General features: G+C 33.1%; 2 protein-coding genes across 4 annotated transcripts; one reads left to right on the top strand and one right to left on the bottom strand.

Annotated features, from left to right (window-relative positions):
- Positions 1 to 893: 893 nt before the first annotated feature.
- LOC117933839 (F-box protein At4g00755-like) lies at positions 894 to 4,572 on the top strand. 2 transcript variants are annotated; one of them, XM_034855394.1, is made up of 6 exons: positions 894 to 997; positions 1,589 to 1,726; positions 2,042 to 2,452; positions 2,530 to 2,708; positions 3,298 to 3,416; positions 3,956 to 4,572. In XM_034855394.1, the coding sequence occupies exons 2-6, from the start codon at positions 1,591 to 1,593 to the stop codon at positions 4,215 to 4,217; spliced, it is 1,107 nt and encodes a 368-aa protein (XP_034711285.1). In that variant the 5' UTR covers positions 894 to 997; positions 1,589 to 1,590; the 3' UTR covers positions 4,218 to 4,572. The 2 variants fall into 2 exon arrangements, with proteins under 2 accessions (XP_034711285.1, XP_034711286.1); XM_034855395.1 differs by lacking the exon at positions 894 to 997 and having other exon boundaries at positions 1,635 to 1,726; positions 2,100 to 2,452.
- A 479-nt stretch (positions 4,573 to 5,051) lies between these two features.
- LOC117933838 (probable transcriptional regulator SLK2) lies at positions 5,052 to 11,888 on the bottom strand. Of its 2 annotated transcripts, XM_034855393.1 has the most exons (11): positions 11,793 to 11,888; positions 10,904 to 10,978; positions 9,752 to 10,817; positions 9,432 to 9,563; positions 9,024 to 9,072; positions 8,405 to 8,619; positions 8,250 to 8,318; positions 7,145 to 7,245; positions 6,655 to 6,748; positions 6,484 to 6,553; positions 5,052 to 6,238 (listed from the first exon to the last, which is right to left on the bottom strand). In XM_034855393.1, exons 3-11 carry the CDS (start codon positions 10,682 to 10,684, stop codon positions 5,316 to 5,318), a joined length of 2,586 nt encoding a protein of 861 aa, XP_034711284.1. In that variant the 5' UTR covers positions 10,685 to 10,817; positions 10,904 to 10,978; positions 11,793 to 11,888; the 3' UTR covers positions 5,052 to 5,315. The 2 variants fall into 2 exon arrangements, with proteins under 2 accessions (XP_034711284.1, XP_034711283.1); XM_034855392.1 differs by having other exon boundaries at positions 9,752 to 10,978.
- Positions 11,889 to 17,249: the final 5,361 nt, after the last annotated feature.

Here is a 17,249-nt window from a genome sequence, read left to right as displayed (position 1 = left end):
GTCACCATCTAATCCCTTGGCCACTAAAGCTTTCAAAGTCATTTGAATTAATTAAAACAATAAAATTAACTTGCGTACCAATCAAACAAATCATATGATATTCCCAATTTATTTTAAAATCAATAAACAAATTAAAATATATTTCCGAAAAATATTACTTTATCCATTTTATAGAATTTAAACATTTTAACAAATGAAGAGGTATAAAATAACTCAATGCGTTATCAACATCTAATTGTTTTTAGTGTATATTAGGCTAATTTTGTTAGTTTTTTTTATTTAAAAAAAAAAACTATATTTTGACCCATGTAAGAATTTTTTATTTTTTTTTATAATTTCCTTATATCCTTCAACTTTCCTAAAAGAGAGTTTAAATACTTTGACATAGGTTGGCAAAGATACCACGATATGAAAAAGAAATATATACTTTACTTTATTTGCTTTTTATAATATTTTTCTAAATTATTTTTAATTTTTTAAAAAACATGTAAAAATAATTTCTATTGCTGTTTAGAGGACATCTATAAAGCAATCCTATAAATTTTAAAAAATAATTTTGATTTTTAAAAACAAAATAATGTTTTCAAATCACACGATAAGGAGGCTCATAATTTGAGATAAGTTAAAAACATCCACGTGTAAAGCAAATTAATTCGTGGATGAAGTTGAAAGGTCGGGATGAAAAGGACCTACGGGGCCAAAAATATAATAAAGATTTTTTGTCTTAAATAAAGTTTTGTAAAATCAGGGTATAAAATATAATAACATGTAAATTGGAGGCAAGAATGAGAAAAAAATTTGTATCTGAAAAGTGGGCCCACATCCCTCATCTCTACGCCACCTACTACGGTATCTGTGTGCTGTCCCTGGTTACATAACTTACATGCACGCCCCTCCTCTCTCTCTCCCCCCTCCCTTCTCCTCTCCTCTCTATAAACTCCTTCTCTTTCTAAGAATTCTCACTCTCCTAGGGTGTTTTTGGTTTTCTCTCACCCAGGTACATTCCTTTCCGTAACCTTAATCTATTTCTGTTTTTGTCTCCATATATGTGTTTATATATTTCTGGGCTTTGATTGCGTTGTTCTTGAATTGGGTTGTGTTAATTTTGCCTCGTAATGAAATTGGGGGATTCCTGGGATTGCTATAACGGGTGGAAGTTGAAGCATCAATGAGCGTAGTTTAATTATTTGTGTATGATTTTAATCAATGATTGATTGATTGATTTCCTTTTTTCACAAAATTGTTTTTAATTCTTGGAGGTTGAAGATCGACACATGTGCGTGAAGGAGAATTCAAAATTAAAAAAAAAAAAAATGAAAATTATGATTTTGGGTTTGGGTGTGTGATAAATGATGGGTTCACAGAAAAATTGGGTTGGCCCGCTTGTGATTCATGAGGAATTACAAATATCAATATCTGTTAGGTTACAAAGAATGATTATGTGGATAAAAGGGTTTTTTGTTCATTTTTGTAGGTGGGTTTGTAGAATATTTTGTTTGGTAGCTCAGATTGTTAGAGCAATTTCTATTCTGTTTTGGAAATGTGAATTGGGTTATAAAGTTGATAGGAGAGGCTTAAATTTTTGTAGATATGCCTGTAATGGTGGATGGCAATGATTTCATACATTGGATTGGACGTGACATGTCAATCAAAATCCTGATGTGTTTGGAGGACCCATCTGATCTTGTTCGGGTTAGCGCGGTTTCAAGGTTGTGGCGTCAATTTGGTAAGTCAGTGGAGTTGAAGTACCGGCTTTATTATGATCTTTTGAGGTGTTCATGTACATATTATTTGGAATCATGATTGTTATGTTTGTAAATGTGTTGGTGCAATTGGATGGTGGTAATTTTTGTAGAACAGACACCTGAGTTGGTTCATATTTTCATCTCCACCTTGATTTCATATAATATCAAGCAAAGAATGTAGAGCTTTATATTTTTACTACAAACTTGATTTCATAATCAAACTGAATGAAAAATGTAATGACTGTATGTTATGTCTTCTTTTGAGTGATTCTGATGTGGCTTTAAGTTTCCTGCAGTGATTGAAAATGGCCTTTCTAAGCAGCTTTGTTTAAGAATGTTACCTGAAATGTCCAGTTTGGCTGGTGCTATTGAAATAAACAACATGATGGAAACTGAAGAAGTCCAGTCTAGCAATATGGAGCGGAAGATTTTGGAGAAGAATCATAGAGTTTATGCCTATTTGGCTCAAGGACTTACCTCTTCCATGAGAACTGCTTGCATAGCACGAGCCATTAGCGCATCCAGCACTGATAACTACCCTGAAGAAACCATTGATAATACTTTGGATCCAAGGGATAGGATTAGACACAGCGCTTCATACTGGTCAAGTGAAGGAGAAATGGATCCTTCGATTCCCGAGAGCTTGGTTTATAAGTTGATTGCCAATTTGTGTGTTGTTACTGAAATCCATGTGCAACCATTTCAAGGTCAATCCTGATTTGCCTAATAACTTGTTTTATGTGTTGTTTTTCCCCTACTGACAGTTTTTATGTTTGCATATCAGCATATTTTCAGTTTGGTCACCCTATATATTCAGCTAAGGCTGTGCGGTTTCGAATGGGCCATCAGATGTATCCAATGGAGAGAGGTGGCGATGCGGCAAATGATCCTGCTGCTGGTTTTGATTCCCTTGAGGATCAGTACATATGGACATATACTTCACCAGAGTTCCCAATGGCTCAGGTAAAGTTTTATATTCCCAGATTGAGGTTTTTATTGTTTTATTTTATTTTGTTTTATTTTTTTGTACAGTGTGTGGGAACTTAACAAGTATCCAATTTTTTATCTGGGACGCCATCCTAACCCACTGAAACACATAATGGGACTTTGGATGGATGAGTGTCCATTCTTGTAACAAAATTATTCATTTTTCATGATTGTCACATGTGATTCAAGACTAGCTCATTAACACATATTTCTTCCTTTTTATTGCAAAGATGTTCCTAATTATACATTATAAGTTCAAGCATACTTAACCATCAATCTTAATTCTCCTTTATGATTGCTTCTTTGATGGCACTTACCAAAAAATAAAAAAGAAAAGGAGAGAGAGAGAGAGAGAAAAGAGTCAGTTTGGTTTTGGTGGGGTAATTTTTCAAACAAAATAGCTTGTTGATCTAGAAATTTGCTGAGGTATGCAAGGAAAGAAGTATTTTTAACAGTTCTCTAAAAATGTTCTCGGGTATTTTATTTTTATTACTCTATTAATTCTGTCTTGCGTGACTTATGAATTTAAATAGCCTAAAGCTTAATCAACTTATTGATGAAACAGGAAAACCGCTTGCAAAAGTTCAAGCTACCAGAACCTGCTCTTTGCATTGGAGGAATTCTGCAAATTGAGCTGTTGGGTAGAGTTCAGAAACAAGAGATGGATGGTTTATACTATATATGGTATGTTCCTGACAAAATGCCCCTGCACTTCTTTTCTATAACCGTCAGTTTTGACTCTCCCATTTGCACATTCCCATGTACCTACTAAATGAAAGACCTCCCTCTAAGCTTCATCTATGCTAAAAGGATTTTAAAATTGAATGGATTCAAGCGATGCTCTGGATTGTAGTATTATATATTGCATTGAGGATGCGATCAGGCTGTGCTGAATTTACTTTTTAATAAGGAGACACTCTATGGTGCTGAGATGGGACGCAACTAGTTTCTTAGTTTTTAGGATGGCAAGTGAAGTTACTAATAATAGATCAGTTTTATATGATTTCCTGTCACTTTTGTGCTGCAAAATTGGTGCAGGAACAACTCAAAAGGAGGGGTTATTTTCTTTTTATATTTTCTGAGATTAAAAAAAATTATGTAAAATGTGATAAAACAAGACAGGGATTTTGCTGTTTTCTGATTCAAGAAACCTGCTTTGCTTTATAGTTGTGTAAATTACTTAGCAGATTGTGAGTTTCTTAGACTTGGCTTTGATGTTGCAGTGTCTCCCATGTTCAAGTTGTTGGTCGACCACTCTCAGAGGCATTTGATGTTGAAATACATGATCCCTCAGGGAAGTTCACCTTGAAATACTTTCATAGAGGATACCAGTGCCAGTCTCCTGTAGTAGCACCAGAAGGGTTGGGTGCCGACACGGCGTCATGGATGCAGAGTGATGCTAGGAGTATTGAGCAAATAATTGAAAGGTTTCTTGGTGCTGCAGCTGAAGACGATTCAGACGACGACTACTTGCCTACTCTTTAGTCTGTACAGTGTTGATGGACATTAATAGTCCTTTGTCATTTCGCTACTTTTTGTATATAGACCAAAGTGGTGCTAGGAGTACTGAGCAAATGATAATGGAAAGGTTTCTTGGTGCTGCAGCTGAAGACGATTCAGATGACTACTTGCCTACTCTTTAGTCTGTGCAATGTTGATCGACTTTAATATTCCTTTTGTCATTTCCCTGCTTTTTGGATAGACCAAGTCTCATCTGGAACTGAGACTGTTCATCTGTAATCAATTTGTTTACCGTAAATCAGTGTTTTAAAACCCCGGCCAGTGACTGATCATAACATGTATGGCAAGAGTGTTGAAAAGCAGTTTCACTTTGGTCCAACCTTGTCTATGTTTGGTTTTGCCTTTTGAATGGCTTAAAGAAGTTGCCAAATTGCATCTCAGGATGAATGGATCTAATCATATTCGGCTGCATTCTGAACATGCCTTTTCTCCCACCCCTCATCAGATAGAGAATTTGAGGAAGCCCTCTCTGCAATTGTATGAAGTGCCTTCGTTATATTACCTTTGTTTTTCTTTACACAACAGTCAGCATGACAACATCGTTAGTGATCCTTCTGCCTTGGGTGGACTGCAAGGAACACTTAATTGGTGGGCAGGAGGATGCTGCTGATGCACCCCCCCGGCCCCTCCCGCATCCCCCAAGTGTTTTTGAGTTCATATTTATGATGCTTAAGTGGAAAATAGCTGCGAGCACGTAGAATGAAAAGAATGTCCCGAATCCACAGGAAGAAAAATAAATGCCAGAAGAGAAAAAACAAATCAGACAAAGATAAGAAAAGAAGAGAGTCCAAAAAGGCATGGGAATGGAACACATGATAATCAGGTTTAATAGGAAACTCTTAAAAGACTTTTGTCCAATAGATAGATTACATTTGCAAGACTTGAAAACAGAAAACCCTCAAAAAGAGTTGCTAAATATCCTAGTAAAAAAAGTACACATAAGTGAAGTCACAGCAAACTCCATACTTTCAAAGAAAAGAAAAATGGAACTATTTCAAATGTCCTGTACAAAGAAAGATATATGCTGGTGGATTTGCCAGTTCAAACTTCAAACTAGGTTAGTCATGCTTTCCAGCCATAGCTCATATTATCCTCAAGGTCACTGTTAAAGAACCCATTATCTGGAAATTCACGGGCTATATCCTGAACCATTTCATCCGACAGATGCAAATTATGTGCCAAATCTGATGCTTTTTGGTTGAATCCACTATTAGCACCCCCAGCCGAAGAGTCACTATTCAATGGCCCTTTGAAACTGTTACTCTTGCTCAGTGGTGGCCCCCCAATGCTTCCTGATAAGTTGGGGCTGGCTACAGTGGCTGCTGCACTGTTGTTCCCAAACCCCATCCCACTCCTCGTCATGCTCCCATTTACGTTCTGGCCAGAAAGGGACTGCTGCTGCATCCCTGGCCCGCAATTATTAGTCATCTCCTGCAACATTTGCTGCATCATCTGCTGTTGTAGAGCCTGGCTGCTTTGAGAGGATAGAGCAGGATTCTGTTGGAGCAAGCTACTAGGGTTCAATGAGCGCTGTTGTTGTTGTTGCTGCTGCTGCTGCTGCTGTTGAGGAGGTAGATGGGGACTGGAAAAACCACTACCAGGTAAGTTGTGCATGGATCCTGGAATCAAAGTAGCAGGGCCCTGAAATGTTGAAGATGGACTCTGGTTAGAGCTATTAAATGAAGATGGCCCCTCTTGCTGAAGCGAGCTAGGGTTTGAATTCATGGAGTTTTGTCTCATCAGCAGATTCTGGTAGTTGGTCAGTGCTAAAGCAGCTTGTGCCGAGCCACTTAAAGCTCCACGATTAACTATGTGAGGATTATTGCTCATATGGCTGTTTAGACCAGGATGCAATGCTATTAGCTTATTAAGGGTATTGCGATCCGTCGGCAGACCCTGAACATTTGCAAGCTGTTCCATCTCCTGCATCTTTTGCATCTCAAGCTTCACTGCACTAGCATGTCGAGGATAACTTTTCAACCCATCTGCAGATGAGTGGTTGTATCAGGTTCAAGTAAACAAGAATGTATGACCTCTTCTTCATTCTCAAAGGAAAAAATAAAGGGAAAACTAAACAATTTACACTCTACACAGGAAGAACAATAACTCGATAATTGTTGCCATGAGAGCCCTTTTTGTTGGTTGCAAATTTAGGCAAATCTAACAACTGAACCAAGAAGACACGACTACGGCAAATTTTAGATCACCCTCAAGAGTAAAGGAACCTTACCAATTGGCCCAACTTTGTTCTCCCTGCAGAAGTCAATCAAGTCTTTCATACTATTGACAACCTCAGATATCTGTTAAAAGTAGGAATACAAACATATAAACACTGAAGAGGTAAAAAAAATTAAGGAAAAAGAACAATTTCATTATTTATATGGAAATTCCCAGATCATACCTGCAAGCACCTCACATATCTTTTGGAAAATCCCAGATCATTCAGCGACTGAGACTCTAAACTTCTTGCAAGCTGACGCCCAGCTGTCAAAACCCTAAGGGTGAAATATAAACAATGATTTAAGTCAGTACCCCTACCCAACCACTGGAGATAATCTACCTGTTAACCAAGATTAACTTGATCAGCATAAATTGTTATTGTACAAAAAATTTCAAGTAAAGGCCCAATTGAAGAATGTAGCAAAAGATTAAGTTAAGGTAATTGAATAAAATTGAAACTTGACAAGATCGTTTAATAAAGAGTTCAGACCTCCCACAAGCATTAAGACAAAACGATAATAAATCTAAAATTTCTAACAGAAGCAAAGAAAGATCTGACAGAACGGTTACAACACTGTGCGCAGGCACAGGAGAGAAGGGAAGGTTAGGCTGATAACAGAACATCTATTTGCCAAAGAAAAGGAGTTCAGACATTGCTCCATTTAACTCACATGTTGCTATTTGTTTGTAAGTCCTGCTGAGAAATCCCATCAGATCCACTTTCAGCAATTGTGCTTTGGCATTTCTGTGCAACCTGCACCAACTGATTCACCTGGAAAAAGAAGCATATATCAAGAGTTTACAAATGCTATACAAAGCATCACACAAATTGAAGCACTTAAGTTTAAATAATAATAATAATAATCATTATGATGATGATGGTGATGATGATTTTTAAAAAAAAATTATGAAGTATTCAAACCTGAAAAAAAGGTTTACTTCTGATATCATACCAAGGAAAAATATCAGGAAGTGATCTGATAAAAAAATATTCAGAAGTGACGAATTACAGTTTACAGACCAGTTTGGCCCAAAAAGAATGTTAGCTGTAAGATTACACCATGCAATTTTTCAACTAAAAAAAATAAGACCATGTATATGAGCTTAACAAAACCACGTTCATTTAAACTGCAAAGAATTACATACAGCCAGGGGCATAATCTAACAAAGATATAGCATATATGTCCTCCAATGCTACGAGCCTATGACAGTGTCTCAGACATTGATGTTATCATGCAAGTTAGAATAGAATGGAAGCCAAAACATCTAATAAGAAAGAAAACAGGATGACAGAACTAGTCAATATGAAATACTGTAATATGTTGCGAAAGGGCGTAGAAAGGAAAGAAGTGATGGCCTATGAGTTTGCTATTAACCCAGACTCCCATAACCCAACATTTCATTTTAACAAGCTTATCGTCTAGAAGTAAAGCCTGACATTTAAAATCAGGTTAACACATAGATAAATAAAAAAATTTAATTTTATAGATTAAGTACCATACAGAATTGTATTGCAATAAAACAAAAGAATCATAAGAATCCAATCCTAAGTACAAACATGATAAGAGACAATCTATTATATTAAAACATATTCACATCCTAGGTTGGATACAAATTACCTTCCAACTAAAGGAATATTATAGAGGAGATAAGAGAAGAGGTTCAAAGGTAGGGAAATGTATGAAAATTGAACTTTTGGAACATACATCATCCTATTTCATAAATTTTATAGATCATCCAATTTAAAGGAGACAGGAATAAATGCAAAACTAGTACCTGTGGGGCTACCAACCTACGAGGAAGAAGTTCTTCATGGTGTTGGGCACAAAATTCCCAGGATAATATCTGAATCATTACATGCATAGAAATGAAGTTATTTTATAAAATAAGTGAGCAGGCAATAAATACTAATCAGATAGCTTTTGTTTAACCTTTAAATCAGGGGTAAATATGATACGAAGCTGACCCTCACGAACAACTCGGAGTTGCTCATATACACTCTCCTGAACTGCTTTCCCATATTCTAACATCATTATTCCTGAAGGAAATCTACATTCACGTGGCAAGTCCAGAAACAAAAGCTCATCAATGACACCACTGCCAAATTTTATTTCATTAAGTCGAGGGAGTACTTCAAAAGTTGCCTCTGTTAACAACAGCCACAAAATAACAGAGAAAGAATGCAGATGTTATCTACTGAATTGAACATATAGAAAATATGACAATGAAAAGGAAATGGTCCAAGGCACAAGGCCCTTGAAACTTTAAGGTGATGTGGATACATTCAAGTGTATGATAGGCTAATTTAATTCTACACATCTCACTGGCTGTTTTCCACCGCTATTTCCTTTTTGTAATGACCCCTAATATTTTGCTGAATTATCTTAAATTCAAATTTTGTACCATAAAACTTATATAATTTTTATGGTGATTCAATGAACTTTCTGAAATTTTGCTTTGTAAATCTTTTTACATAACAAGTCATAGAAGTAATGGTGAAACAACCAAGCATACAGAATCAGAAAATAAATGAAGCATTAGTTCACTTACCAAACCCCCTTCCGGATTTAGAATTGCAAATTTCACAATGCCATGCATCCTGACCAAAAGAATAAAGAAATAAACAAACAACAGAAAAATAAAAGAGAGAAAAAATAAGAAGGGAGAAATTTCGCCCTGCAAGAAACATTAATCTAAGGTTTAAGCATGCAAAAAGGAAAGAAAAAGAAAACAGATACACATAGTGAAACTTCATATAACTCCATGCAGTAAAGTGGTACATAAATGTACAAAATGTACAGAGTAAACAATTAGAATTAAAAAGAGAATAAACTAGGGTAGTCACCTAGATGATGAATATGTATTTGTTGCTTTCATATTTGATACTAATACGAAGTTTAAAGAACCTTATGATTTAGTAATATTACATTAAATGCAATCATAGCACTAGAAACTGACCATAGCTGCCTGGGGGAAAACACCCAGTGCATGATTTCCAACATTGTCATATAAGGACAAGCACCATCTTTTCTTTGCACGGGGTGAATAATACTCTGCCACAAATTTCCTCCAATAGGCAATAGTCTTGTCCTGTAATAAAAAATAAATAAATAAAGCAATAGCAGATCAAACAAATCTTCAAGCTTCTATAATTGGATTGCAAAACAGAATTAGAAACACCCAACTTAGCTGGATAGATATCATGCATGTGTAACAGGCAATGCACTAAAGATGCAGTAAATAAAAATAAAGATAAAAAATAGAAAGGATCAACTCACAGGTTGCCGCTGGTGATATAGGTATTGCATTAGACGACGAGCACATACACCACTATCATAGGGGCGCTTCATGGCAGATATTGGTTGCATGCCCTGTTGTTGCAGGTGGTGTCTCAACTGCAGTTGCTGCTGCTGTTGCTGCTGATGTTGCTGCTGCAAGTGGGCTCGCTGCATCTGCTGAGGCATGGACTGCAACATCTGCTGTTGTTGTCGTAGTCTTTGCTGTTGAATCATGCTGTGAAACTGGGGATTGTGGCCTTGCAACTGCATTGGGTCCTGTCTTTGAAGTATTTGTTGCACAATCTGCTGGGGCAAAATGTCTTCCTGTTTGATATCCAGTCGGGCTTTCTTATGCACCTGGGATGGATTATTGGGTTCCTGAATGAATGAGGCAGGAACCCGTGGATTCATGGAAAGTGAAACTTGGCCTGCTTGTGATGTGGGCAAGGATGTAGCACTTGAAGCTCCTTGATGCTGCTGACTTTGATTCACTTGCTGAGAGCTTGGATCTTGATGAGAGCTCTGCTGCACTACAGAGGACCCATCCATGACTGAGGAACCAGAAATACTAATATTATTCGATGAGAACGACATGGGTGATGCAGGCAAGCGCATGTAAGACTCCGTATTGATGCTTGCACTTCTCTGCAAGTGAGGACCTCCTGAAAGTGCCGAGTTGGCATCTGTAACCAACGAACTCGCCCCAACACTCGGCCCAGAATTTGCTACACTGTTCAAAACTGTGTTATTCACGTCCCCAGAAACCGGACCAAGATTAGAACGCCCCGTTCCAGGAATAGAATTTGACGAGTTCCCAAATGATGAACTCATGTGAGAGTTAACTACAGCCTGAGACTGCCCGTCTCCTTGGAAAAAGATACCAGAACTTGAGGAAGATTGAGCTAAACTTCCAGCCACCCGTGAAGGTGCCATGGGGGGCACCGCTGCCTGGTGGCTGGAATCTATGTAGCTCTCTAAAGCCAGGCCTGTTTTGTTCTTTTGAAGATCAAACACACTCAACTTGCGCACTTAAACTCAAGCAATAAAAACCCATACAAGAAAACCCCTAAATGTGGCTCATGAATTAGCATAATACAAAAATAATATGGTTAACCCACCAAAAAGAAAGACAAATATAATCTTTTGTATCACCAATGTGTTCTTGTGTCAAAATGATTTGAGATGTTCTAGGACCTTTTTGTGCTTTTCAGAATTTGTTGTAGGGCTCTACATAAACACAGGAAACAACTGACATTAGCAAATAGCCTGGGTACCTGTTTGGTTGCTGAGAAAACTAAGCAAAACAACACAACAGCAACAACAACAACAACAAAAAAACCCCAAACAAACAAATTTCATGTTTTAAGTTGTATTTTGCTCGCTTGGGTCTTAGTTCCTTCTTTCCCAGCAATGAAAAATCTAAAATTTATGGTTCCAGTTTATTCTTTTTCTTCCTTTTCTCAGAAACCATAAAGAAAGCAGGTCAAAAATACTCAAGAAACAAAACAATCATTCTCACCCTTACGCATAAAACCACGATTAACACAAAAATCGCACAAAATAAAAAATACCCAAACTACCCCTACAAAACCCTAATTTTCAACTGAGCTGACTACGAGCCCAAACATCTGGTATAGAAAAACCCAGAATTTATCTACACTGAAAAAGGCATATTACCGATCAAATCACACAATTATTCAACAAAATCCATTGATTGACAGATTAATCCCCAGCCCAATCACATGCATTGAAGCGATCATACTCGAAAGAACCTGAATCGAATGTAAAATTGCAAAAATCCTAAACAACTAAAAGAGTTAAAGCTACAAATTAACATCAGTTGATAACTTGATTATAACTCAACTAAAAGATCGAAGCAATTAGAAAATTAAAAATTAATGCTTCGACAAAAAGAACTTAGAAAGAACAAAAAAAAAAAAATTGAGAGATGTGTTAAGGGTCCGCTCAGGGCGGATTAAAATGAAGAAAAAAACAAGAAATTATGGGAAAAATCCAAAATATCAAAGAAAATAGTACAAACCTTTCAACGCCGAGAAAAACGTTTCCGATTTAGCGTTCCCCGAACTGAAATCGCCGAGAGTTGGCTGGGGTTTATATACCTAGCGGGAATTGCAGGGAGAGAGTGACCGGCTGAGCCAGTGGGAAACACTGTGGAACCCGCTACATCCGGTTACCATCTGGACACGTGGCGGGTTGATGATTGAGGAACGGAGTCGGTGATGGATCGCGCGGTGGCGACGCGAGCTCGTGGGCTTGGCTGATGACGTGGCTTGATTCGATTGGTTCGCTTTTTGGCATTAGGGTAGGTCTCGTGGTGCTGTGATCAGGTGTGGTCTCGGAAGTGTGTAGATCTCACCAAAAATCAAATCATTTCATTTCATATATAATCATCCTATTTACTATTTTATAGACGCATTTCTTTTCATTTTTCAACTATTTTTTAATACTACTATTTTAGAAATAAATACTCATATTTCTTCTCTCTATAATACTAAAAATGGAAAATTTTCAAAAACCAACTAATAACATTATAAAAAAATTCTTCCAAAAAATTAAAATAATATTAAAATATTAAAATTATTGCTCCACGTCATTATTAATTTTCTATAAATTATTTTTTTAAATTCATGTAAGTTTGTGTTGAATGGTTGACTAAAAAGGGACTAGATTCAAATGAACAATAGTAAAAATCCAAATATAAAGAGAGAGAGGATTACTGTGAGAACAATCTAAAAGCAAAGCAACGTGGCGCCTGATTATTGGCGGATGTGAAAATAGGACTAAAATATGATTGTGGAGGTTGTTGAGTCCGTATTACTGTTTGAGGTTGGAAGATAGGGACAGTCAGTCCGATTGCCACGTGTGGAAGTACGAACTATCTATACAAAAACGCGTGTGGGCTCTGCTCCTTTAACTTTTTATATTTTATTTTAGTATTTTTATTATTCCCGTATTTATTACAAATTAATGAATAATAAACTACCCTGTCCTTCAATTTTTTAAATATAGCGATCATTGCCACGTGGGTAATTAAAAAATAAAAAATAAAATACTATTATAGAAATCTTCAATTTTCATTTTAATAATAGTCACCCAACCATTATAGAAAACAATTTTCTATTCAAAAATTAATTCTTAAACACAAAAGATATAGTTAATAATTTTTAACAAAAAATAATTTTCTAAATTTTTTATTTTTATAATAATTTTTAGATATTTTTAATATATTTTGTAAAAATAATTAAAAATAGTGATTATTTTAAATTTTTTATATTATAGATAAATATATAATATTTCCAAAAAAAATAAAAATGTATTTGATAATATTTTTCCTTGAATTATTTTTATAAAAGTGTGTTTTCTATGATTATTTTTAGAAGAATTATAAAATCATTAATATAATTTTTTTCATAAAATATTATAAGTGATTTTAAATGCGTTTGATAGTGATTTTAAAAAGTATTTTAAGTTTTTTTAACTGTTAAAAATAATTTGATATAAAAATATTTTTATTAAAAGCACAGTCAAAGCTTTAAATGATTTTAAAAAAATTTTAAAGTATTTTCAAAATTTTGTCAAACATTTTATTTTTCTTAAAAAAAATACTTTATAGATTATAAACGCTTCCTAAAATCAATAAACAAATAAAAAAATCACAAAGATAAATTTAATAAAAAATATTAAGATCAAATAATTAAATCAATTATAAATATGAATATTAATTAAATTTAGAAGATATTAATTTTTTTCTAAAGATTTAAGAAATTAATTTTATTTAAATCTTAATATATAATATATGAATTTGGATTATTAAACATTATAAGGTAATGTCACTTTGCTTCCCAACCACATTCCATTACAATTATTTTTTATTTATTTATTTTTAAATAGCTTAAAAGCTAATAGACTTAAATAAGGTGGATATCGTACCAATGTCAAAAAAATAAAATATAAGGCTAGCAGGTTTTATTTGTTTTTTTCTTAATTTTTATTATTTAATATTTATTTTAAAGAAAATTTATCATTTTCATCATTGTCGTTTCTATAGAAAGAATATTCTACTTTTTTTTTCTTAATTTTTATTCATTAAAAAATTAAAAGAGTGTCAAATTATCACTATTTTATAGGATTTATTTACATTAAATTAAGAATTTTTTATATTATTTTTTTTATTTAATAATGATGGATATTCGAAAGATTCCGAGAAAACTAGGAAGAGGCAATCAAGGGAAGTTGCAATTTGCAAAGAATACGACAGCAAGCCAATGAGTGGTGGAATATTTTATTGGAATGAGCTGTGAGCCAAGTTGTTATTTTATATATTATTTAATATATTGACATTTTTTTATAGTTGAATACAAAGATTTTTCTTTTTTTTCTTTTTTTTATTTTTGAGAAAATAAGGTTAGAATCTCTTTTGTTTTATTTTACATTTAAATATTTATATCTCTATAAATTTTGAGGAAAAGGAAAAAAAATGGATGATACTCTTGTTTGGATATTATTTTTTAAAACAGTTTTAAAAAATAATTTTTAAAAACTATTGATATTTTGTATATCAAACTTATTTAAGAACCTTAAATATTTTTAATCTATTTTTTATTTTTTAAAATACATTTAAAAATAATTTTTATACCCACAATTTTATTTTTAATTATTATATATGTTTATATAATTCTTTTTTAAAACCATTCTCAAAAAATGAGTAAAAACAATTTAAAATAATTAAAATATGTTATCTGAAAATACTCTATTTTTTATTTTTGATAATATAAAATAAAAAAAACATAGTTTATGATTATCAAACATATTTTTCTAATTTTTTTTCTAAAAAATAAAAAATTATTATAAAAAACAGTTGTGAAATAAATACTAAAACTTTTGGGTTAACTTATCAAATGTTTAATAAATCTTGATTGGTTATTTTACTGATCGATTTTTCTCACTTTAGGTCATGAATGGAATTACAAAAAACATGAACAATTTTTTTCCACAACATAAGATTCTTGACATTTTTTTATGGAGATTGTTCTCACACACGATTTTTTTTGTTTTTTTCTTCTCTCTTAATTTCTCTCACTTATTATGTCGGACCAACCACTTGAGCGTGTATATAAATAAATAAATAAATAAATAAATATATATATATATATATATTGTACTCTTGTCTTTACATAAATTTATTGATTTAATATACAATTCATATCTTTATTTTTAATTGAAATATCTCAACAAATAAAATTTAATGATTAAATTGATTTTTGAATATTCATGAATTAGGACTCAATGAGTGATAATTCAAGTAGATCATAGGATCTTTCACGATTATAAATTATTAAAATTAAAAAAAAAAAAAGGAAATTGTCTAAACTTAAAATTGACCCATTGGGTGCTAATAGCCTAATACCAATGACTTGATAGAGTTTAATTAAATAAATGAATTGACTATTTTACCTACTCATGAACTAAGCACATGAAATTACCCATCAAATTTCATATAAATAATAATTCCACGTACCATAAAAGATCATGTTAATTTTACATGATGGCATAGGTATAATATAATATGAAAAAAAAAATTAATTTATTATAATGTTATTATTATAGTGAGGTGAACATGGGGGTCTCTAAATACATAGGTCTAGTCAAATTATTAAAAGGCACTACTTTAATGTAATCATTACGATTACTAAATATAAGCTTATAAATTATTATTATATGCCCCCACTAATAACTTTGACTTGATACTCTACTACGCACCATCCATACTTACATCGATCCTCACAGACCCTTGTACTTTAAATTATCTATTACATTATTCTATGTCTAATCGTGTGATTTCCAATGCCATTTTTCTATTACCAAATCGAGAATCTTGACACCTATCATAAGTTAATAATTTTATTTTAAAATATATTTTTAATAAAAATAAAAATAATTCAATCCGGTGCTTTAGTCTATAAAAATAATCCAATCCGAAATAATTTTAAGGTTAATTTGAGTTTCCTTGTTGTACAAGAAACCTCTTATGATAAACTTCTCAAGTTGCCAACTTAATTGGCAAGATATATATGGACCGACTTAATGGCATATTTAAATCTTTGACAATCACGGCCTCTACCTTACTATTGCGGAGCACGCAAAAATTGATTTCAATGTGGAATGTTACTGTTGAAGTGTCATGTACTCAATTTGGATCTCGTATCTTTGAAAGTACAACTTTTATTTATTTATTTTTATTTTTTCTCTTCTTTGTTGAAAAAAAGACCACACGTCTTGACAAAAGAAAAAAAAGAAGAGATCATCATGAATTAATCGATGACAATTTTATTTGGACATGATTGGTTAAAAAATATATATATATTTTAAGTTTTATGACATTAAAACATAACAAATGTCGTAAACCGAATTATGTTACATATAAAAGTCCAAATATCTTTTAAAACCTTTCATCGTTTTTAATTCGTTTATTTTTTTTTTCAAAAAGATCTTTTGGTTTTTCTAAAACCTACGAATAGCACCTCAAAATGTTTTAACAAAGGACGTCATAAATTTAGAATTAATTGATGACAATTTAATTGAAAAAAAAAATTATTTTAAGTCTTATAACATTAAAAAATAATTTTTTTTTATATTTATTTGCATGACAAATTGATTATGTCACATATATAACTTGTGCGACAAGGAAAAGAAAAAATATTTTCTCTCTGCAGACTTCATTGCTACAGCTGTCTCGATACGTGATGGATTTCAAAATTTTCAAGATTGAAAATTCAAGATAGATTCAAGTTTGACTTCATCATCTATAAATAGAGTCACATCCCTCTTCATTAGGCAAAGTGCAAAAGAGGCAAAAGAGCTTGAAGAAGTGAAAAAGAGAGAGTTTGAGATAGTGAGAAATTAAGAGTTTAAAATTTTTCTCTCTTGTAATTTTCCTCCTTCAGTCTGTTGTATTCATCAATTTGAGTCATCCATCTACTATCAACCAGCTTGTATTCATCAACTCTCTATAATCAAGGTATATTTTCAATAAACAAAATTTTCAGATTCAAATATATGTGTTCTTATGTTTAAATTTCTCTAATAAATTAGATAGAAATAGACATTAAATATTTTTGTTTTTATACTTGGAGTTCATTAGACAGAATTAATTATTGCGTGCATGAACTGTTGTATGTACTGGGTGCAAACGGTATTAGAGTCACGTTCTTCTTGAGAATCGAGTGGTGTTACGAGTTGGAATAGTAATTAATCACAGATTTAGTTCTAATTTAGTTCGGGTTGAATTTCCTGTGAACGGATTGGTCAACCTGTGATAGCAGTGTTTAAGGGTAGAAGGAGCGTAAGTCCCGTGTTGATCCGCTTGTGGTGGTTCCTGTTCAGGAAATTATCTGAATTAATTAAGAATAAAATTGTGATTATTTTATGTGACAATGAGTAATATTATTAGGGAATTAAGTAGAACTAGTTCTTCCAG

This window comes from Vitis riparia, chromosome 16, assembly GCF_004353265.1.
Source record: "Vitis riparia cultivar Riparia Gloire de Montpellier isolate 1030 chromosome 16, EGFV_Vit.rip_1.0, whole genome shotgun sequence".
NCBI lineage: Eukaryota > Viridiplantae > Streptophyta > Magnoliopsida > Vitales > Vitaceae > Vitis > Vitis riparia.
This window is presented reverse-complemented; position numbering and strand designations above follow the sequence as displayed.

Bases quoted from the DNA above. Each gene is read 5' to 3' on its own strand.
- LOC117933839 (XM_034855394.1), top strand. From the start codon at position 1,591: ATGCCTGTAATGGTGGATGGCAATGATTTCATACATTGGATTGGACGT. The intron at 2,453-2,529 runs GTCAATCCTGAT...TTTGCATATCAG, and splicing joins CCATGTGCAACCATTTCAAG to CATATTTTCAGTTTGGTCAC. The intron at 2,709-3,297 runs GTAAAGTTTTAT...TTGATGAAACAG, and splicing joins CAGAGTTCCCAATGGCTCAG to GAAAACCGCTTGCAAAAGTT.
- LOC117933838 (XM_034855392.1), bottom strand. From the start codon at position 10,684: ATGGCACCTTCACGGGTGGCTGGAAGTTTAGCTCAATCTTCCTCAAGT. The intron at 6,554-6,654 runs GTATGATCTGGG...TACTTTTAACAG, and splicing joins GATATGTGAGGTGCTTGCAG to ATATCTGAGGTTGTCAATAG. The intron at 6,239-6,483 runs GTAAGGTTCCTT...ACTCATCTGCAG, and splicing joins GAACAAAGTTGGGCCAATTG to ATGGGTTGAAAAGTTATCCT.